The 23,664-nt window shown below is 35.1% G+C and overlaps 3 protein-coding genes across 4 annotated transcripts; 1 reads left to right on the top strand and 2 right to left on the bottom strand.

Annotated features, from left to right (window-relative positions):
• Positions 1-2,919: 2,919 nt before the first annotated feature.
• On the bottom strand, positions 2,920-3,552 carry LOC129571752 (ragulator complex protein LAMTOR2 homolog). The gene has a single exon (XM_055451609.1). The coding sequence runs from the start codon at positions 3,396-3,398 to the stop codon at positions 2,997-2,999; it is 402 nt and encodes a 133-aa protein (XP_055307584.1). The 5' UTR covers positions 3,399-3,552; the 3' UTR covers positions 2,920-2,996.
• Positions 3,553-3,594: 42 nt separating this feature from the next.
• Positions 3,595-7,041, top strand: LOC129571751 (general transcription factor 3C polypeptide 3). 2 transcript variants are annotated; one of them, XM_055451607.1, is made up of 2 exons: positions 3,595-3,738; positions 3,841-7,041. In XM_055451607.1, exon 2 carries the CDS (start codon positions 3,925-3,927, stop codon positions 6,448-6,450), a length of 2,526 nt encoding a protein of 841 aa, XP_055307582.1. In that variant the 5' UTR covers positions 3,595-3,738; positions 3,841-3,924; the 3' UTR covers positions 6,451-7,041. The 2 variants fall into 2 exon arrangements, with proteins under 2 accessions (XP_055307582.1, XP_055307583.1); XM_055451608.1 differs by having other exon boundaries at positions 3,647-3,774.
• Positions 7,042-8,618: 1,577 nt separating this feature from the next.
• LOC129571750 (7SK snRNA methylphosphate capping enzyme bin3) lies at positions 8,619-20,911 on the bottom strand. The gene is made up of 7 exons (XM_055451606.1): positions 20,356-20,911; positions 18,209-19,642; positions 17,001-18,112; positions 16,649-16,795; positions 16,308-16,591; positions 9,572-9,716; positions 8,619-9,043 (listed from the first exon to the last, which is right to left on the bottom strand). The coding sequence occupies exons 2-7, from the start codon at positions 19,515-19,517 to the stop codon at positions 8,858-8,860; spliced, it is 3,183 nt and encodes a 1,060-aa protein (XP_055307581.1). The 5' UTR covers positions 19,518-19,642; positions 20,356-20,911; the 3' UTR covers positions 8,619-8,857.
• Positions 20,912-23,664: the final 2,753 nt, after the last annotated feature.

Raw genomic sequence — 23,664 nt, 5'->3', positions numbered from 1 at the left:
TCAAGGTGGAAAAGTTTTTTTTAGTTCATTTTTCAGTTTATTTCACTTGAACATACGAATAAAGTTGCCAACTAACTTTCATAATCAAAATCTATTGTGTCCCTTGTACATTCGCACAATAAGATTTGAAATCAGAGGCTTTGCGTTTTCGGTACACTTCTCGTATATACAAGATTGTCCAATATTTTGGACAATGCACCAAATCTGTTCTCGAATCTATTATATATTTTTCACAACACCTTGTTTTTCATCATAAACTAATTAGAAAGTATTGAAATTTTGGTTATTTTTTTCTATTTATATGGAAGTCTCGATTATCCGTCTTTTTCGATTATCCATCAATGCGCTGGTCCGGTGCCTGACGGATAATCGAGGTTCTACTGTATTCAATTTTGTTTATTAGATTACGATGTTATCTTGATATTTTGGTCAGTTTTTGCAATGAATACATCTTGTTATTGTGCTTTTGAAGGCTCTGAAAGGTGCTGCAAATTCGAATGTAACCTTCCAGTCTAAAATTTCCGAAAGTTCTTTTTCATGTATACCTACATCAACAACAAAGACGCTATATTAGTTTTTTTTAAGAACTTTTTGCCTATTTTCTGGAAAATAAAATTTTTTAGTAACTTTATTTGACTAAAACACTCATACGAGCCTTCAAACATATGTAACGAGGCAGTCTTTGTTACCTTGGAAGAAATCGAGATCATTTGATGACGGATTTTTTCTTTGTGATCAATCTTATAACTGAACGCCACAAAGAATGATCACATTTCTATTCGTTATGTACCTAGTTGAATCAATTTCGAGAGTATTATTGCATTTATTTTAACCGTCGATGTACTTTGTAACGATCTAGTCTTAAATGTGTAACCTTCCAGTCCTTTTTTTGATCGAAGAAATAGAAGTCATTTATGACAAATTTCTATAACAAATCGATTCGAAACTAAAAATCATGATGAATTCTCGTATTTCTATTTGTTACCAACTGATTTGAATCGAATTTGAATTTGATATTTGACTTATTTAACCCGAGGAATTTTGTGTAACGAGGCAGTCTTTTTTCTGTAACGAGGCAGTCCGCATATTTTTGATCATAGAGCGACCCGAAATGATTTTTTTGGGGTATCTATGGTTTTGATCGTTTCATTGATCCTTCAGACAGCGAACAGAGCCTTGGAGTAATAAGATGCTCTGCTAGAGGAACTGGATTTCAGCTACATGTGAGACAACCTCCAAACACATCGCCAAAATTGTAACCTTCCAGTCCAACGAACAAACGGCTATATCTCGATGGGTGTAAAAGATAGAGAGAAGGTTTATTGGTATGAAATGTTTGTTTTGTGGCGTAGACTCTCCTCAGTATAATACTTCAAGTGGTTTTTGGGCTTATAAAGGAGATATGAGCACAGATATTTCGAAAAATCGTGTGAATGTAACGAGGCAGTCAGATTTCTTGCCCATATGCATTTTTCCAACTGTAGGTGGCGCGTCAGTGCTCTTTTAGAAGTTGTCATCCCGTTGGGTCAAATACAATCACCAACTCAATGGATGGCTATATCACAGTCAATGTTGCTAAATTTACAATAAATTGGTGTAAAAATCACAGTTATGCATCATTAATTCTATACATTTAGTAAGGATGTAAGAAAACAATTTGTCAGTATTTTATATTAAAAGTTTGGCTTTGTTTGTTTTGTACTGATGTGATGAATTTTGCGCGACTTGTTGAATTTCTGAATGGATCAGTCACTTTGTTTGCGTATTTACAGAATTGTGGCACTTCTGTTCTGATTTGTTTGTCCATCAAATTGTCCTTGATTTTTAGGTAGTTTGTATGGCGCATTTACTTTCCTCCAACGATGTCATGTTCAAAGCCTCAAGTCGCTTGTTGTAGTCGGTGATATTATATCCGTTGGCTGCTGTACGATACTCATTTCGGGCAAATTGAGTAAATTTCCTCCAAACGCTCTTAATTTTATCAATATACACGGCATAAGCTGGTAGCCATACAACGTTGCAGCACTTAAGATGAGACTGAACCAATAAGGAAAATAAGAATTATCATAATGTTCCAGCTCCAGTCTGTGATATTTATTCAAATGATTTTAACACAAGTACAAATACTGTTAAACAGAGAATTACTGAATATTTTAAAAGAAATAGATTATGGAGAGAGTAGTAAATTTAATGCAAATATAGCAATTTATATAATGTAACATAATATATATATTTATGAATATTTATATCAAACCACCTCTGGCGAAGAAATGCTGTATGGTGCAGAATAATAATAATCTTTCTCTCAGGTGGTTAGGCTTTTTTGGACCGTTTACAATTCGGCTGCCTACTCACTTCCATGATTCGGTTAGGTTATTTTGTGTCAAAACTTTTACAGACCAAATTCTTATGCCAATCGAGAATGACAACCATAATCAACTATTGTATTACTATCAATCAACTATTATTGTACAAAATCATATATTCAATCAGTGATTGGCGATGTTAAAAAAATATAAACAAAAGAAAAATGTATATCTAAGGCGAATAACAAATTTGTATAGAGAATTTCAAGAATTTTAAACCAAGTTCACAGGAAAGTAAGGGTTCCGTTGTTTTGATACTCCCCTTATTTCTGAAAAAAGGCAGTTTTCATTCATATTTTACGTCTGATCTTTACAAGTCACTGCTGGTTGAGTCATGTAAATTGATATGGCTATGAAATAATTATTATGTGAAAAAATCACCAAATTAATGGCTATGTTGCAAGAATTGAGAAAATTCATAAATATGTGAATGCATTGTACAAAAAGTATGTGATGTGATTGTGTCCAAAATAAATCAATATCCTTCCAATATATGTAGGGATTAACCATTTATTTATTTATTTTTATTCATATATTTTATTTTATCTTCTCATCAATACATCATTTCCATGATAAATATATTGTAGAATCTGAAAAATCAGTTAAATATAATGATGAAATATTTAAATATCAAGACGATGATAATGATGAGGATGATGAGGATGCAATTTCCTTGATTGGACCTTCCAGATAGTTGGCTAATGCGGTCGCTTTTTGTCGCAATAGTCCCATTCCCACAGTGCTTCTGGCGTAAAGACATAGCAGTAAATTAACTACTTGACAAATAACCACGTTTCCAGATTCACATTGCAGTAACATAAGCTTCAATCGACTATCACGGAACGCATTTTTCCCATTTTTTTGATATGCACTCCAAATATTGCTAGCTATAGCTGATGTGACCCGAGCATCTTTGTCGCCATACCCAGAGTAAGCCAATAAAGCTCCTTCGTGATTTAATAAAAGTGTATGTTCAACTCCACCGGTGTTTGCTTGATTCAGAACTTGTGTTAATGCTTTAGGTTTTAACATTGTAATGTAATTACTATTAAAAGGTACTGTGAAAATGCTGTTAAATAAGATATAAATATGTATATTTTGAAAACAAAAAATCGATTTGGAATTATTTCATATACGTTTTGCCTGAATAACACAAAATTACATGGTAACTATTTATTTGTTACATTTGACATCTCTTTCCATTGATTGTTTCGATAGTAAATGTCAAACGGTATACCAAAAACAGCGACCTCTTACAGCTCAATGCGTACAACTGTTGATGGCTGTAGCAATTGAAGTTTCATTATATTTTCGCAAGGTCACTTCAAATGAAGAACTCTTGAATTTCAGAATATTTTCTTTCTAAAACACTGTAAATACATTTTCTATAAAAACATGAAACATAGTGGTAGTGCATATTAAGCAACTATTAAAAATAAAAAATACTGTATACTTACTATTTAATTTATTTTAGAAGATACTAACTGATGAAATAAGAGCTGACGAGGAATAGTTGACATATTTAGTGGATGAGTTTGTTTACGTGAACGAAAAGAAAATGGACAGTAAGAATATTTCACCCAGCCAAAGTTTATTTAGTAAAGAGAAAACAGATGAAGTACTTGCTGGTCCGTCTAGTTCGGAAAAAGAAGGAAATCTTATTAAAAAATTGATAAGTGGAGAACTGTCGTTTTCTGAATATAACAAAGAAATGGATGAAAACACAAACATATCAGACGAAGACGAAGATGACGATGGTATCGAAGACTTTATACCACAAAGAGAAAAATCGAAAAATAAGGCCTCAAAACACTTTGAAGCGGAACTTCATAAAACACGAAAAGATGCAATGCGCGGAAATCTCAAAGGCCGCGTTAAAATGAGGGACGGTCGACAACGCAGACGATGTGTTTTACCAGCTGCATTGCAAGGTTTAATGGGCGAAGCCAATTTGCGATACGCACGTGGGGAAAACGACTTGGCTGAGAAAGTTTGTTTAGAAATCATTCGTCAAGTTCCATTGGCATCGGAGCCATTTCTAACTTTAGCACAGATACATGATTCAAATCCCGAAAAATATCTCCAGTTTTCGTTGATAGCTGCACATCTTAACCCTGCAGACTCAGAACAATGGATTCGTATTGCACAGTTTTGCATTGAACAAAATGACATCAAACGTGCTATTAACTGCTTCACCAAAGCAATAAAATTCAATCCCAAAGATATTGAACTACGTCTTAAACGTATTGAGCTGTTGGAATCAATTGATGATGATAAAATGGCTTTCCGCTGCTGGTATTCTTTAGTGTTCATTATACCGCTTGAACAAGGGGCATTCCTTTTGCAGACAGCTAAAATGGTTACTGAACGGTTCATAAAATCAAAACAATATGCTAAGGCACTGGTGGTCATGTCATACACTTACAGGAAAGTACCAGGACTCTTCCAGAATGAAGACTTGAACCAGCTTTTTGAACTGTTGATATCAAACAATGAATTCAAACAAGTTGTTGACATATTATGCAAACACACCGATCTACAAGTGACTTACCATACTAACAATCAATGCAATACAATAATTGATAGAGTAAAAATACCCAAATTAATGATTCTAGACTTTCGCAGTAAACTTATCGTGAGCTTGATTCAATTAAAAGCGTTCCATTTAATGGAGTGTCTAATCGAGAATATTTTTACACACATTAATATTACCGATGCTGGTGATTGCTACCTGGATGTCGCTGAAGCCTTGATGAAAATGGAACAGTTTGGTGAGGCGATTCGACTATTAGAACCACTACTCAAAAGTAAAAATTATTGTTTGGCAGCTGTTTGGTTAAGGCATGCTGATTGTTATCGCGCTATTGGTGATTGTGATAAGGCTATAATTTCCTATTCCCAAGTAGTTGCGATGGCACCACAACACTTTGATGCACGGCTCACATTAGCAGCGTTATTGAAACAGCAGGGACGAGATGGAGAGGCGCTACGAGCTCTTGAACAGAATTTAGAGAGTGAATTGATTGATCCTTGTGTACTGTATGAACGTTGTTTCATGCTTAAGGAAATTTGTGATTTTGAACAATATATAAACGTGGCAATGCTCCTGATTTCACGGCACTGTATCCGATTGCGAAATTCCTACGAAATGTTCGTAGTGACGCATACAAGCAAATGGAGCAATAAACTCCAGTTGATTCGTGAGAACAGAAGAGCTCGAAAAGAGCCAATCGAAGATGAGGAAGGCCCGGAATTTGTAGGCATATCTGAAAATCAGCCATCAATTGAAGAGGAATTTAATCTGTTGAAGTCTGTATTGGAAACATTGCTCAACATGAAAAAAGTAACTTTAATGCAAAGATTAACATTTACTGCCTTATCATCCAAACGTTTCGGAATACAATACACGCGGGAGATGTATTTTTATGCGCTTCTATCAACTATCTTTAATCGCGACTCGAATTTCGGCTTTGTACTTATCAAGGATCTGATAGTAAAACATTTGAAAAACCACAGAATGTGGAACCTCTTCAATGTTATTATCCAATTTACCGACAGCAATTGCCGTTATAGCAGATTTCTGAACCGTTTGATTGATCGTTCTGGAAATGCAATTGAGGAGTGGCCAAAAATCTTGCGTGCGAACTATTGGATTGTTTCTGGAACATACAAATATGCACTGAACGACTACATGAGACATTTCAAGATAGATCCATCACCATTAGTGGCTTTACTGATCGGTATCACTTACATGAGTATAGCTCAACAAAAATATACAACTAAAAAACACATGCTTATCTCACAGTCCATTTCATTTCTCAACGAATATGCAAAATTTCGGGAACCTGAGGCTTACAATGAAATTCAATATAATCTAGGTCGTTTACATCATCAATTTGGGATGTGTCACATTGCTGTTCATTACTATAAACAAGTACTAAAGTTTACAAATGAATTGATTCAAAATCATTCGATGCATTTGGAACTACGAAGAGAAGCTGCATATAATTTGCATTTAATATATAAGAAATCCGGAAACCGCGAACTAGCCCGTAAGATGTTGAACGATTTCATAGTTGTTTGAAAATGAGGGAACAAAATGGAAGCAAACTGAATTTTTAATAAACTTTTTATATTTAAAAAAAACAACTTATCTCCAACGGTTTATAAAATGTATTTTTATTTATACGTTCGACTTTCATGTTTTTCAAACTTCGATCTTTTACAACAAAATCAAAATCACAGATATCTTTCTCGAAATATTTACCATACATAAATTTGAAAATACAGTACGCCCCCGAAAATTAGAAATAAAATGTCCCGAGACCTTTTCTAATTTGCGGGGTTTTCTAATTTCTGAGGTTCTTACAATTCCATCAAAAATTGCTATGAAAAACCAGAAAAACCCCGCAAATTAGAAGTAAACCCCGGAAATTCGAAATTGTCCATACCCGAAACACATTTCTAATTTCTGAGGTTTTCTAATTCTCGGGTTTCTAATTTGCGGAGGCGCACTTTAATATGAACAGTCCAATAAAAAAGTGTCTAGTTTCAATTTAAACAGCATAAAATTCTGAGTAAAATATTGATGTTCACACAAAAAAGCATTTGATATTCAGACTTCCTGAAGTAGAAAAAACTTTCAATAAATGCAACAATATTGTTCTATCTCCAATTCGTCAGTGTTTTATTCGCATATCCCCACATACAACATTTGAATTCAGACAATTGAATGCCCATCCAACTCATTTCTAATTCATAATATCATATTATTAATATGACTCCATAACATCGCCTATTTCTACATGTAGTAAACTAATATTCAATGTAGGGAACATTTGATGTGGTTATAATGAACGTGAGACTTTATTCGCTCGATAAATAGATACGGAACAAAAATAAAGCAATCCAATTAAGTGGAACATGGAAAAGAAATCCGTAAGAATGAAACATAGCATATGATATGCCGTTTTAAGTATTTCGGTTTGCAGTGTTCCGTTTTAATAGATTTTTTGTCTGCAGTGTCGTTTTGAACGAATCCCCTCGCATTGTTTCATATTAATGGATCTATATCACATTGTTTCGTTACTTGAATATTTTTTCGTGTGTTTCATTTTAATTGATTCCCGAACTATTGATTACGTCACACGTATTTATCACAGAATGCATATCAAGTGATAAGGAGTGCGAATTTCGATGTGCCGATAACACCAATGAATTGGGCACACAAAATACTGAATTAGAATTGATCAAAAATTTAAATTTTTTTTTCGATTTTTGGCTTGTGTTGCGACTATCTACATGTGAAGTTTGTATGAAAACCTCGGAGCGCCGCTTCTATTGCATTGGCTTCCAAGGCCAATTTTACTCATCGAAACATCTCGAAAACGACTGGGTAAATCGGCAAAACGGACCGTGGTATGACTCTCTAAAGGGAGTTAAGAAACCCGGCTGGTTTGATGGACTAGAATATAAAACCGGTGTAATTACAGCTAATCCATGTATTCCCAGGATTTGGCCTGATTCTAGCACATCCTTTCTGGTGTAATTTTTTGAAATTCCATACAAAACATAAGAAAAATGACTTCATAAGTACTGGAATCAGTCCAAATCCTGAGAACCCATGGATCTGCCTAAATTCCACCGGATTTGTATTTTAGGCCATCAAACCAGCTGGGTGTCGAGGCCCCCTTTAGTGTAAATTTTTCCATAAAAGCCAATGCAATAGAAGCGGCGCTCCGATATATTTTGTGTACCCAATTCATTGGTTTTATCGCCACATCGAGATTCGCACTCCTTATGACTTAATATGCATTCTGTGATAAATACGTGTGACGTAATCAATAGTTCGGGAATCAATTAAAATGAAACACACGAAAAAATATTCGAGTAACGAAACAATGTGATATGAGGGCCTGAGAGTGAAAGTGACCTAACTCCATACAAAACACATGCTACCGTCACGCTGTTTTGTATGGAGTTAGGTCACTTTTACGCTCAACTTTTTGTTGGTCACTTTCACTATAAGGCCCTCATATAGATCCATTAATATGAAACAATTCGAGAGGATTCGTTCAAAACGACACTGCAGACAAAAACTCTATCAACACGGAACACCGCAAAGTGAAATACTTGAAATGGCACATGCCATGTTTCATTCTTACGGATTTCTTTTCCATGTTCTACTTTAATGAATTGCTTCATTTTTGTTCCGTATCTATTTATCGGGCGAACAAAATCTCACGTTCATTATGACCACATCATTTTATTTGTTTTTTTATCCCGATAGGCTATTATTTATAACTTCACTCTAGCCTAATTTTGCTGCATGATGTCTGAATATCAATCGCTACGTTGTAAGGTGACCATTAATTGACGCAGAATGGTTCACTCTCTATTTTAAAATCTACCATTTCTCTTTTTCAGGTTATGATCAGTCCCAAAAGAAAAGTGCAAAATATCTACATCTTTAATGTCAAGATATGTGTAGTTCATTGAAAAGCATATACGTGCTTTGGAGAATTAGTATTAGTATTCGTATCTAGATCAGATGAACGACTACTACCTATTGCATACACATGTTGCGTTTGTGGCGAATTTTCATCATTACTTCGAGAAGATGAAGTACTTCCATCCAATCCCCGTGGTGTTAAGTAAACATGCTTTGTGCCAGAATCCTATGAAAATGATACCAATTGAAAAATTGTCTATGTCGACCATTCCACACGAAATCGACCAAGAATTGGATCGACCCTCTCCGAATTGGCTGAAAATTTGCATGGAGTCTTGTTTTCGGTAGAAAATGAGAAAACCAAAATCTTAGGCCTGTAAGTGATAATCCACTTTTTATATTTTGAACCCATTTTTGGAGGCCCCAATGGGGTCAAAGTGGGTAGGTGATTTCACGGTTTTTTAGCTCCATCGATTCCCTTTTCAACGGTACCAGTGATTTGGCAATGTGTTAACTACTTCTTAATTAGATTTTAGTTACCACAAACCCATTTTTTTGATTTTTTCAATTTTTCGAAAAATTTACACTGGGTGAACTCAAAAATGTAGGCCACTTACAGGCCTAAGATTTTGGTTTTCTCATTTTCCACCGAAAACAAGACTCCATGCAAATTTTCAGTCAATTCGGAGAGGGTCGATCCAATTCTTGGTCGATTTCGTGTGGAATGGTCGATATTTTTGATTGTCATACGAACCTGGTCATCTGAATCAACTCTTCGAATACTTCCAAATAGAGGCGTTTGTGATGCAGATCTTCGTCCACTTGGTGGTGGCGACCACACGGTAGAGTATAAAGGCGATGCAAAACAATAGTGTCTTGTTTGAACAACGTTATCATAACTAAAGAAGGAAAGGAAAATAAAATAAAAAGAAAATATAATCGTGGAGGTAATTCATATGAATTTTTTCTACTCCAGTGAGCTCGGTGAAAACTCAAGACTGTGTTTCACGAATTACTTCAGATTTCTACATTTTTAGATGCTTTGTCGTTTTTTTTAAATTAAGCCTAGTTTACACTTCGCCGTGCGAAAATGATATTATGCGTTCTCGAAATCTCCGTCTGAATTTTTTCGAGGTGAATGCAATTTTCAGCTCCTCTGATCGTCTGTACAAACAGATAGGGAAATGTCAAACAAGAAAAATAAAGCGGCACCTGGAGACTGGTTGGAGAAATAGAGAATCATGCACATAGTTTGCTGTAACAAGTACGCGTCTGTGTTTGTTCGAACGTTGAAAGTATGACATATTGCACTTAGCCCCCAGGCGGCGCTGTATTGTTTACTATATTCATGAACAGGAAGGGTGGCAATTTTTTCTCATGGCCGGTTTTAAAGGTGTCAAACGAACGGACTGTCCGTCTTTTTTCCCATCTGTCTTTTGTGCCCGTGACAACAAAATTTTTGTGGGTTCTGAACGATTGGACGTTTTCTGATGGTCTTGAACGGACAGATGGACGGACAAAAACTACATTTTTTTTTATTTTTACGTAAAAATTACTAAAACTTTATTTTTAGTAACTAATTTGTAACTGGATTTTCATTTTAGATACATCAAACGTATTTTCACGTCAAAAAATCGCGTTGACAAGGCTTGTCCCGACACTGCGCCTTCTTGACAGTTCTCATATAAATGAGCCCAGAAGCGCCAACTAGTGCAAGAACATGTAATACAACCGTTGTATACCAATAGTATTCGAAAGCTTACACGTTGGGTATACTGTTATTGACTGTTTTGAATAGTAGTTCTTTCACATAAAAACATAAAAATCTGCTTGCATTACACTGATATCTCTCTTATTCCATTGATATTTTTTCCAAATGAGAAAAAACATATTTCAAGCCTCAATTGCACAGCATATCACTATTAGAATCATTGTGTCAACATGAATCAACTAATAAACAAACCAAAACAAACACAAACCACACAATGAAATACCACGTTTGTATAAATATCACTTGAAGAGAAAAACTCGAAAAAAACATGTTTCAAAAAAAAAATTATTCTAATAGTTTAGACCCGGTAAATATAAAATTAAATGAGATTTTTGTGTTTTCACGTATTTTCATCAACATGAATAACTGCGACAAATGTCACTTCATGTTGTCATTGAAACAATCGGAACGTGGAATGTCAACAAATGAACTGACATTTGTTCGCAATTCTTTAGTTACTCTTGTGTTGACAAAGACACGCAAAAACACGTGGAAAATGTTTGATTTTACGTTTTAAAATAACAAGATTAAATTCTTGCATTGAAAAAAAAAATTTGCGCTTTTTAATAAAAATGAACTCAAAATATTTCTTGAGAACAGGAAACCGCTCAATAAGCAATTGACACATGTATATATTTGTATACAAGCTTTTGAATTTGACGTACGTTGTGCTTGTAGTACTTGTTCTTGCACCAGTTGGCGTTGGAGTAGAGAGGGCATAGCGTCGGCTTGTCCGTTGACACCTTTAGCCGGATTGGATGTGCAAACAAAAATTATATTCACCTCAGGAAAATTTTCAAATATAAAAACGTTTGTAAGATTTTTGCATGCAAAATTTTTTATTAAAATTTTTAGTGCCTTGATTATTCTTATTAGGGCAAGCTATGTGTTATGTGCCGTACGCATATATCAAGACACCCTATATATACCTATTTATTTAAGTCATGTTTATGTAATGTTTTAGGTTTTGTCAATTTAGCATATTTGTTTTCGCATGTATTACTATTTGAGGCAACCAAAATATTGATTGAATTCCCAGTTCATGTAATAACGTCAGTCGAGTCTTTTCTTTCTCCCCGCTAACGTTACTCTGCCACTTGGCTACTTGATATTACACAGAATGGTTAATTTTGAACAAATCGAAATGAACTGGACGTGAATATTCATTTGTGATCACTCGCGTAGTTCGATAGCTTGAACAAAAAATACATTGCTTCTTATGGAGGCTAAATGGATGGATTTTTGTAAGAGCGCCTCTAGTGAAAATATTTTAGAATGATGGAATATTTCGAACTTTAATACGCTTTTCTGCTAATTTATCCAAACTCACCTCTTAAGTGGTAAATTAAAACCAATAAAAATTTACACATCGAAATATCTCGAAAACGGCTGGGAAAATCGGCAAAATGGACCACGGCAAAATGGACCACGGCAAAATGGACCACGGCAAAATGGACCACGGCAAAATGGACCACGGCAAAATGGACCGGCTGGTTTGATGGCCCAATGTTCAAATCCAGTGGATTCGGGCTGATCCATTCCCAGCTTTTCCTTTCCTGTGAGCATCTTTACAAGTCACACTCATGTTTTGTATGGAATTTTACTACAGGGCAAGTGCTGGGATCAGGCCAAATCCTGAGAACCCATGGATGAGCTCAAACCGGATTTGAACTTTGGGCCATTAAACCAGCCGGGTGTCTACACTCCCCTTGGGGAGTGACACCACGGTCCATTTGGCTGATTTTCCCAGCCGTTTTTGAGATATTTTCATGTGTAGTTTAATGAGAAAGATATCCGCCATGACAGCATTTTAGCCCGCCATGTTGGTATTTTGGTTTATATTGACAGAACATTCTCTACTTTGACAGTCAACGTTTCTAAAAGTAAACACAAATATTATCTGTCATAATCACATTCACCAGTTCTGATGTGCTTCAGAGAGCTTCTGACAGCGCCATCAATCCGAAGCGTTTGAAACATTAAAGGCTTTTGCTGATTTTTTCTGTCGCATTTTCATTCATGCTATCGCCTTATGATCACTCGTGTTCACCTGTAAAGGTGTCAACGGACAAACGGACAAACAGCCTACTTTTTTACACAAGTGGCCAAAATTATGTCTTATTGTACCAATAATATGGAAAGATATATACATAGGTTCTGACATAGTCTGATCTCGTTGATCCTGACCCCCCCTGGCAAAATTTAACCCCCAACGATTTTTTTGGACCCGTTGCCATTTTCGGACCTACAACGATTTTTTTAGTCCTCACTTTTTTCTGGATACCGGTTTTACACTAGATAGAATCGATTTTCAAAAGTGAGGACCTTTTTTTTTAGTCCTCACTTTTTTCGGAGACTGGTTTTACACTAGATAGAATCGGTTTTCACAACAGTGAGGACCTTTTTTTTTTTTTGCTCTTCAAATTCGAAATTGTGGATCACCCCCCCGCCCCCCCGGTCAGCAATTTTTTTCGGGAAGAAATTTACACTAGATGTAATTGATTTTTTTAACCACCCTTGAATTTTTGGCTTGACCCCCCCTGAATTTTTTGGTGTCAGAATGTTTGGATATATACCAAATTGTAGGTTTTTAGGTCCTCTTTCCATCGATTTATAAATGTTTCAGTTATTTTGAAATTTTTCTAACGAAATTTTTCGGACGGACAAAACCAAAATTTGTCCGTCCGTCCGTTTGAAAAATCTGCCTATCCAGCTTTTTCTCCTCAAAATTGGCACCAAATCTTCAAAATAACTGTAATATTTATATATAGATGGAAAGACAACCTAAAAACCTACAATTTGGTATATAGCTTCCCACATTATTCGTTCATTTAGACAAAATTTTGGTCACTTGTGTAAAAAAGTAGGCTGTCCGTCCATTTGTCCGTTGACACCTTTATTCACCTGCACGTCAACATCGCTCAGTTAAGCGAGCATGAACTCGAACAAACATAAACATTTATTTTATCGCATTGAACAAGGTGAACTGAACGCGAACGAACATGAACTCGAATTCCTTAATAAAACGAATTACATACGTAATCCAAACTTTTCCGCTCCGCAGCAATTAAGTTTACCTTCAATGAAAACTTTTTTCATAGCACTTTCGACCTTGAAAAATAACTATTTTGACCATTTCTCATAAGTCATCTTTGTGTGCGTGAGTTGTGTGTAGTGACTATCGTATTACACACAACGTAAGTGTGTTTGTAATACACTAGCGTGAACGCAGCAGCTTCTGTGTTACCGTATGCAGCATTAGGCAATACCGGTCAAAAGCCACACACATATATGCGGTATTGGGGACTTCGCAACGTCTGTTGAGAATCCTTGTTTTCGGCGCTCAGTTATAAGCTGATATGTACAGAAAGTTTTGCGAATTGTTCGACCCTGGCTGGAATTCACGCGTTTACAGAATTCACACACAATCTGTGTTTAGCTGTGGGCTTGTGTTGTATCGGCAAAACGCAGTACACAACAATTATTATCAAACAAGGGGTGCTTCAGTTTTCACGAGTCCATAGTTCCCGGTGAAACGAAAAAAATTTCGCTTCCTAGACGTATTTTTTCGCAACCAATTTCGCTGGTGGAAAACTGAAAATTTCACCGGTGATTCTTTTTCGTTTCACCGGAAACTGTGTATTTAGCTTTAGAAGTATCATTTTCGAACAGAATTTCCAAAATTTCAAGAAATTTCGATTTTGGACCAAATTTATGGGCAAGTAGGTGTTCGGTTGTTCGAAGACTCCCATTATTTTTGCAAACAAATATAAGTTTGCCTGAACCAAAACCCTGCAAAATGCTTTTTTCGGGTACTTCCCATACAAAAGTGTAATTTTACAACGTTTTTCAGGTTCTCAGTCAGAGGCTTATGGTACGAAATTGGTAGGTCAGAACAGGCTCAAAATCATTTCGAAGCTTTGTCTCGACATGCCAAAACTTTTTTTCTTCTACAGATTCCAATTATCTCGTCATCTTTTTGAAATATTCGGCGAACAAAAAACGCGAACGCCATACGCTCATCGCAATTTTACACATTTGAATGGGCAAGCGGAATAATGAAACGTAATTCTGTTTTCAAATGAAGTGCCTCTGAGAAAATTTTTCAGTAAAAAAGCCCCACAAAAATATTGTCTGATAAAAATTTGTATGAAAATCTTATTCAGACAATATTTTTGTGGGGCTTTTTTACTGAAAATTTTTCTCAGAGGCACTTCATTTAAAAACAGAATTACGTTTCATTATTCCGCTTGCCCATTCATTTTTCATAGTAACCAAAGTATTTTTCGTGGTATATAGGTCTTGATCGATGGGATTTGTTCCCATTTACATTGCGTAGTGTACAGATATGCGCGTTTTGAAGTTTGGCGCGACTTCGTACGTTAGTTCGTTCGACATGATTTTTAAAAATTATTTGGTTCGTTTAGTACACTATAATATATTTTTCTTTTTTGTATACCGAATTCGTTTTTCGCTTTCTTTGGATAATTTGATGACATATATTTGAGAAACTTTACGAAAAATGTATTCCTTGCAATATTTTATGTCAAGTTTCACCATGACATAGAAATTTAAGGAACATTTTTCTTTATTCGGTTTTTACCGTTACATGAAACGTACATTGTAAATGTATATTGTAAATGTAAAAGGTACTAACTTTGTTTTTTTTTTCTCCATGGGAGTCCAAAACTTTGGATTTTTTAATTCCAAAACAGTTTCTGTTTTTATGTTCAATTATTATCTGTGACTAACTACAAATTGAGATTAAAACGTTATTACCAATACGATACTTGAAAATTTTCATATCTATTGACTAGATCGAGAGGAGAGTATGTGAAAAAATTCTAATATATTTTTAAAGAGGAGAGTATGTTTTCTGATGATTCTGTTGGCGTTAAAGAAGAGTATATTGTAGTACCGTCTAGCCTCTGCGGTCTTCACGGTTTTCGCGCAACTGATAGGAGATAACAACATGGTGTTGTTGTACTCGAACAAAGTTGTAGCACTCGAGGTCTTCTATAACATTGCTGAAGACATCTATCTCTTATCTCTTATCAGTTGCGCGCAAATCGCGCACATAAAAAAGCAAATTTTATATAGAACTTTTTTTTCTTATCATTTTTCGCGCTTTCCGCGGAACTAATAAGAGATAATGTTATAGAAGACCTTGAGTGCTACAACTTTGCCGAAGACACCAAGTTGTTATCTCTTATCAGTTCCGCGGAAACCGTGGAAAACCGCGAGGACCCGCCAAAAATGAACATACTCGCTTTTAACCATTTTTGAGTCGAAAGAAACTTACTTTTCTCTTTCATAACAAAGTCAGATGAACTTACTCTCCTCTCGATCTAGTCAATAGATATATTATGATGTATTATGTTGAGTATTGGTTATTGTGGTAGTATTGAATTTAATACAGAAGTTTAGCTGATTTTTTGATTTTTGGTGACCCGAACTTTATTGTACTCTCTATGCTATCTGTCTAATCCATCTATACATTGTGATGTAGTACATTTCATGTAACGGCTCAATTATAGTTTGTTATGCAATAACAAACTAGGCCCAAAATGAGTCCTTTCGTAGGTTCTAAAAGACTCTACGCGTAGCGTAGAGCGAGAATGTTCACCGAGCGAAGCGAGGTGAACTTTCTTGTTTATAAATAAATTTGGAGTTTTAAAAGGTTGGGACTCGAGTAATTCTTGATGAATTAGACATTTACCTGGGTAAATAGCTGTCCGTTTCCAGTGGATTATAATATCGGGATGTAGATGATGAGATTCCATGAGACGGTGTATTATATCGATTCGTACTATATGGAAAAGGTGTGTCCCGGTGTTTGTACATATTAGTCATTTTGTAGTTCCAATGTGCGCCAAATGGAATCGAAATTCTCATTGGGTCAACATAATGTGAATATCTAATCATTGGCTCATAGGGTGTTTGGGGATGGTAAGTGTCACTCCATCGAACTTGACTAGGTGTAAAATCTCCTTTTATGTAAAGCTAAAATAATTTTGAATATTATACTTCAATTCAAATAAAGGACAATTGGTTACTCACTTGAATTGGACGGTAAAAGCCCTTACTAGAATGTCTAGGAACACCCAAGGTATAGCTGTGACTGAAACCAACTTCAGGACTCAACAAAAACTCGTGAAAATTATTCGGGAAAAATTCAATATTCTTGTAGTTGTTGTAAATATTTGGCTGCAAAGAATTATTGCTTTTGTCAATTTTGGTCTTATACCAAATATCGACTGTAATGAAGTAGTCTAAAAAAACATAACTGTATGACTATGAAATAAGGTTCAAATAGAAGCGTTTGTCGATCAAGTGAATCTTATTCCAAAATCATGATGAAGAATTATGGTATTTTAAAATTATTCTTTTAATAATCGATTACATTACATACCGACAGCTTCTTTCTTTTCTTATAACTTGCCCAGTTCTGAGCCTCTAAGATAAGCTTCCCTCCAGGTCGTAATTGATTGAACATCCGACGAAAAGTCATTTTCAAACCAGCATCACCAAAATTCAAATGAACCCATTTTGTTAGCGATAAGCATAGAATCAGATCATATTGTTGTTTATCAGAAACCATTTGTATTTCGTCGGTTACGGCATAGTCAAGTGTGCGAAAAAATACGTTATCTGGAAATGTACCCTTGTGAGCTCCATTTGAGATGGAATCAATTTTAATTGTTGATTCAACCTCATTATTATTTGGTAACTTGGTGAAAGTGCATGATTCCCTAGCTTGATCTTGTTGCGCGACTGCCGATTGTTCAGATATTTTCAGATTTTGAGTGCTGTTGCTTGCAGGTGATGCGGATGGTGATTCGTTTTTGTATTTAACATTCGGGAAACCACCAAAACATATTGGAAATGTTAGTGGAAAGAAGTCAACTTGATTTGAAGATTGCCTTTCCCGATCTTTGACTCGAAAATACGATTTTATTCTCTTTGAAGACTTTTCTCTGTCATAGTCACAATCTGATTGTTCAATATTTTCTCCAAACTTTGGTTTACAGCGCAACTTCAAATTTTGTGATTCACTTTCAGGAATCCGTTGGAAAATACGGAGATTTCGACGCGCTCTGGATATCAATTTTTTGTCAATGTCCACACCCACTATTGATTTTGGATTCAACTTTCGACCAACAGCGATCGTCATATGACCAGTGCTGCAACCAATATCTAAAATATCCTTATCCTTGAACAAGTAAGCATGGCGTAAGAAAACTGTTAATCGTACGTCAGAAAGGTTGATAATTGAATTTTGTAAGCCACAGTTTTGCCCAACGTAGTTTCCAAATTGATATTTAACTGTTTCTTTATTAAATCCAAATGCGGCTGTATTATTTGCTGTCTGTGTTGAATTGCTAGATTCATATATAGGTATCGCTCGTTCTGGTGAACATTCTTTTTTGTGGACTGTAGCATGTAGTTCACCCGATTTGGACTGTTCAAATAATGACGAGTCACTTCTTTTATTACTATTTGGTTCTTCAGAATTATCTGCGTCTAAAAAGTGGTAACGCGAAATATAATGATTGGATATTCAATTGGTCACATTAGCTATATTTTTTCATCTCGTAATTGATTACATTTCATACTTACCACTCGTTGAGGTAGTTCTTATCCGATTTCTTGGTGCACCCAAAAGCACTTTTGGGGGCCGTTTCCATGCACCAGGCTGTGGGATGACTGGGCTTACGATTTTATCTTTTGAGTCGAAACGTCTTAGTTTTTTAATTCCATTTCCTGTAGCACAACAAGTGCCTCCACCACCTTCACTGAATTTTCTCTTGCGCCCTGAGCTGTTGCTCACCGTACTCAAATCTAACTGTAAATCGCGACTAAACTTGAATTTCTCGTCTGTATTTTTAGGCATAGTTACTATTTCTGATCCCAAGTATTCAATCGTCGAATCTGAGAGTTCATTTGAAATGTCAATACTCGTCGGCGGCGATGCTGTCAGTTGTATTGTATCTGCGGTGGTCGGTACATCTTGATTCTCAAATTTTTTCGTTGCCTGCGTCGAAATATCTGGAACACTCTTTCTAATTTTTTTCTTTCTACTGCGTTGTTTATTCAATCGGCGTGCTTTGAGTGGCGAAACCAATTGTTTTTCATATTCAACTGAATCGACAGGATCGAGTAAATGTAATGGATCGTATATATTAGGCGGAATAATTACTTCGACTTTGGGAGGAGTTGTCATTGGAGATGACTTCGGTGTCACAGCACCCATCGACACCAATGCTTCATCTTGTAAACTGTTCAAATTTAATGGATCCGAAATATTTCCTCCAAGCAAAAATTTTGTTGGAGGAACAATAATATCTTTTCGTGGTCGTTTGTCTGGCAAAAAAAACTTAGACACTCCACCACCCCGGTGCATTGCCTGTTTATTGTTGAAGATAATTTTAGGTACCTTTGTATATAAGTGTTTATTTCGAGTATTTTGCAGCATATTTTCAGCATCAGATTTGGAGGTATTAGTTGGTTTTTGACGTTTGTACGGCTTGTTCCATTTTTTGTTCTTATTTAGATTGTAATGACGCTTACGTTTTTTTGATTTTCGGGTGCTGCTTTGAGAATTCGGATTTGACGGAACATTCGGGCCATTTTCTATGTTTAATGAACTATCTGCTTTAAATATATCGTTTTCATTGTTTTGGTTTGATGTTCCTTCGTTGGCATCTTCCTCAAATTCATCATCCCTAAGATTGTTCAATACCTCTACAGCATCAGCATTATTCACCTCTATATTTTCATTGACTCTATTATTTTCCATAATGTTATTCATATCTTCATGCAGGTTCACAAGCGGAACATTCAAGTCGATTTGGTTTTGATCGTTATTGTTCAAAAATGGTATTACGTTATTATTATTGTCCAAAGCATTATCGTATAAAACATCCATTTTTTCTGGAAACGACCCAAAAATAAACTTGTTATCTCGTTCAAGAGTTACAAGTTACATGATAAACGAGATCTCAAATCTATGCGATGGTACTTCATTGGATAATTTTCAGATGAAATTATTATCTGTAAAGAAAGAATAATGCATAAAAAATATGCTGGGAAAATCTAGTATTGTTCGAATTTCTTGGATTTCTGAACCTTTTCTAAAGCTTATTCATCAAATGAAATCAATATTGTCGATAACTCAAAAAACTAAAAATCTTTTTGTTATTTTTAAATTTTACTAAATTCCAGATTTGTTATTATGTGTAAGTTTCGGCTACAATTCTGCTCGATAAGACTTTAAAATGGGCAGAACATATACTTTCTTTACTCAATTGATGCTTTTGTAGTAATCTCTTCCCTATAACAATCAAATCCATATCCCTTCCATAGATATCCCGAGATTTAAAAACAGTGAAAGAGATTCATTCCCGGCATAAGATGTATTTTTGATGAAAAATGTTTTTGAAAAATCATATAGTTTGCGCAAATAATAATTCCAAAATCCATAGATTTTTGGTTCATATTAGAAACTTTTTGGATATTTTGTTGGAATATAACAAAATCCATCGGAATAAAATTCAAAATTAGACAGTAATCTTTATATTTTAATGTTTTAATAAAGATTTTTCTATACCGTTGGAATATTTTTAAACCGTATGTTGCTTTTTTCTCCTTATGTTGCAAAACTCAATATACATCAATAATAATAAAAATGGATTGATTTCGTTTCTACCATTTCGCTTCAATTTTGTCTTTAGAACTCTATCAATTTTTTTCACTGTGTTTCATACCTTTTCGCGTTTTTCTTTTGTTGTTGTTTCGGTATTTACTTTTCTCCCATTTGTTTTTTCTCTTCTTTCACCTTTATTTTTTCGACTAGTCTATTCACTATTCACGGCTCACGTTATTCGCTACACATTTTGCTTCGAATAATGCGTTTAAGAAACTAAATTTAGAGACAAACTTCACACCATTCATACTCAAACCTGATGAGGCACATACACATGAACAAAAGTTTACAAGAATATTAGAACCATTTGCAACCTTACTTTATGCTGATTCCATTGAACGTGCTCATTGCTTATGTCATTGTACGAGACAAAGAACACACTCACGTTTAAAAAAATCAAGATTGCGTTTACATTGCAGTCCATAATAATTATTATGTCAATATTTTTGAGATTGTGGAATTAATTATTACTTTTATATAGTTTTTGGGGTGTTTTTCATAATCTTGAAAAGAAAAATATTAGATTTTAAATTAAAGAGAGAAAAAATCGGTTTCAATTTATGGTGTTCACACAACGGAGCAATTCACACTACTCGAAGCAAAAAACTGTCTATTTCGAATATGTTTTCGGAACAGTACCCAGCATCTGTCAAATTCAAATATTTGAAATGACAACCATTCCAATTTCTCTGTGTCGACCGAACTGTAAATGTTTATCGATGTTTATCTTACGAGATTTTGGAACGAAAACATAGAGCCGACACTTCTATTTCATTTCATACAACGCAACACAACACAACAAACTCGTTTGTTACTATGGTTCGGTGTTGCATTGGTTTACTTTGATTCCGTTATGAGCAGATTCTGCGGACTTATCAACAAGAAAGGATCAATTATTAAATATAAATTAATCACTAGAAGAGATAGACAATGTCTATTATAGACATCGAAGAAAATGTATTGTCATTGATTGACTGCATCGCCTTTGATTCAAACGTTGCTTTGTTAAAATTTAAGTGTTTTTTAAAAATTTTACACGTAAAGTAAAAATTTTTAAAGTAAGAATAATTCTATTTTCAATAATTATGCAAACAACAATGCACGCATGCACAGTTAAAATTAGGACGTTTAAGGCCTGAAAAGCTATTAACGCTTATACATAAGCATATCGCTGTAACTAGATTTAAGTAAACAATTTAATACGAAAAAAACGTTGCTTTGTTCTTCTTAAAATTTAAGGGCTCAAACATTTTTGTACCATTTCAATGAAGATAGATAAAAAATTTCAACTCAGGCGACACTATATTGAAAACAAATGAACTATTTGTCGGGCGTTCAAAACCCGAAACCCCGAGACCCGACAATCATCTACAGTTTTTTTTGGATTTTGTTGAAAAGTGTGCAACCAAAAACTGTTTTTTGAAAGCGCACCTCACCTCCAACTAAATTTTATTTAGTATATTTGTGTATAAATTCAATTTCGAACATTTTCACGGGCCGTTCTTGGCAACCCAGTGAAGCGCAATGGTAATAAATTCAGCAAATCCAAAACCGTTCAGAGTTAAGTTTGCTGTGCTTTTGTCCCTTACGGAATATCACTGACTTGAATCATGAATTTATAAATGCGGGTCTGCAAATTTATAAATGGGTGTCAAAAAAATGAAGACCTAAAAAAAAGGTCCTCACTTTTGAAAATCGATTATATCTATTGTAAAATTTTCCAAATCGCTCGAGGAAGGTCTCACCTTTGAAATCCTAGAGGGGGGTAAAACCTGAATACCCCCCTTGCACACGTGTGCCGCCCGTCCGAAAACCAAAACATAAGTTCGGATGTCCGGTTCGAATGTTCGAATTTTTTTTCGGACGGACGATGGTATTTGTTCGAACTTTTCAAAAAATCTTCTCGGCTCAAATGATTTTTTTTCTAATAACACAATTGGGTGGCAACTAAAAACGAGAAAATGACCAAAAGCGTATTTTCATTCAATTTTCTTTTGAATTTTTCTTTGGCTCGAATATTTTTTAGCTTTGGATTTTTTTTCGGGCGTCCGAAAAAATTTGAAAAGTTTGAACAAATACCATTGTCGGTCCTGAACAAAAAATTCGGACTTTCGGACCGGACGTCTGAATTCTTTCAAAAAATGTTCGGACGGACAGACGGACAAAATTTTGTCCGTTGACACCTCTAGATCAATCATGTGACAGCTGTCATCTTTACATGTCTATTCTTTTCAATACAGTGGAACCTCGATTATCCGTCCTCCCATTATCCGTCACCTCTGTTAACCGTCACGCTTTGCGGAAGTGAATTTTTTTTCAGTTCATTTTACTTGAACATACGAATAATGTCGCCGACTGACATTCATAATCAAAATCAATTGTGTTTCGCTTGTACATTCGTACAATAAGATTTGAAATCGAAGGCGTTGCTACCGAAAACATTTCTCGTATTGGACAATGCAACAAATCTATTTTCGTATCTAACATATGACACCCATAGAAAAAGAGAACAACTTATGAGCTCTTAATCCATAACTGATGTGAGACGGAAAAATCTTAGAGCAAAAAAGAGACAAATAAAGTTGCGAGCAAAAGTGACACAACTCAGCATTGAGTGGAAAAGGCGTTTTTTGCATTTTTCTCGTTACTGGAAATAGATAACGATTAGGTGTGTTCAGCATTATTGTAGAACATCAAAAGAACTACAAACCTAGTCGCTATCTTTTTCCAGCAGGCGGAAAAATGCAAAAAAAACGTCTTTTCCACTCAATGCTGAGTTGTATCACTTTTGCTCGCAACTTCATTTGTCTCTTTTTTACTCTAAGTTTTTTTCCATCTTATCTATAGAAAGAGAACTCATAAGTTGTTTTTTTGTTCTATGGGTGTCATATATTTTCTACATCACCCGATTTTTCATCATAAACTAATAATAATATGGAAGTTTTGATTGGTTGGGCTTATTTTATGAAAACCTCGATTATCCGTCTTTTTCGATTATCCGTCAAGGTGCTGGTCCGGTGCCTGACGGATAATCGAGGTTTCACTGTACTCATTTTGTCTATAGTTTTATTTAATTTTAAACTATATTTGGTCGTCTATAATCATCAAGTTATATATTATTCTGTTCGTTGAGACCTCCCTCGTCATAATTTTATCAAGTTTCGTTTCCGAATTTGTTTTTTGTCGTTTTTTCTGTGCCAAATTTTATTTACGTGTTTACGTAGATACCTAACCTATCAAAATGACGTGCATAGATTGCATTGAACTAAAAAAACACCTCGTTGACATCAAACAAAAACTTGCCCCCATAGTTAAAATGCTGGATGGACTGAATTTGGATCCCACCCCCATGCTACCCGCACTAATTCCA

This window comes from Sitodiplosis mosellana, unplaced genomic scaffold (assembly GCF_009176505.1).
Source record: "Sitodiplosis mosellana isolate CC-2019 unplaced genomic scaffold, AAFC_SMos_1.0 Smas_scaffold_3243, whole genome shotgun sequence".
Lineage (NCBI taxonomy): Eukaryota > Metazoa > Arthropoda > Insecta > Diptera > Cecidomyiidae > Sitodiplosis > Sitodiplosis mosellana.
The sequence above is the reverse complement of the archived record's forward strand: the minus strand, read 5'-3'. Positions and strand labels throughout refer to the sequence as shown.

What these genes read in the sequence shown, in the direction of transcription:
- LOC129571751 (XM_055451607.1), top strand. Translation starts at nt 3,925, where the DNA reads ATGGACAGTAAGAATATTTCACCCAGCCAAAGTTTATTTAGTAAAGAG.
- LOC129571750 (XM_055451606.1), bottom strand. Translation starts at nt 19,517, where the DNA reads ATGGATGTTTTATACGATAATGCTTTGGACAATAATAATAACGTAATA. An exon ending in AAGAACTACCTCAACGAGTG is followed by an intron (nt 18,113 to 18,208) that starts GTAAGTATGAAA and finishes ACCACTTTTTAG; the next exon opens with ACGCAGATAATTCTGAAGAA. An exon ending in GCTTTTACCGTCCAATTCAA is followed by an intron (nt 16,592 to 16,648) that starts GTGAGTAACCAA and finishes AAATTATTTTAG; the next exon opens with CTTTACATAAAAGGAGATTT.
- LOC129571752 (XM_055451609.1), bottom strand. Translation starts at nt 3,398, where the DNA reads ATGTTAAAACCTAAAGCATTAACACAAGTTCTGAATCAAGCAAACACC.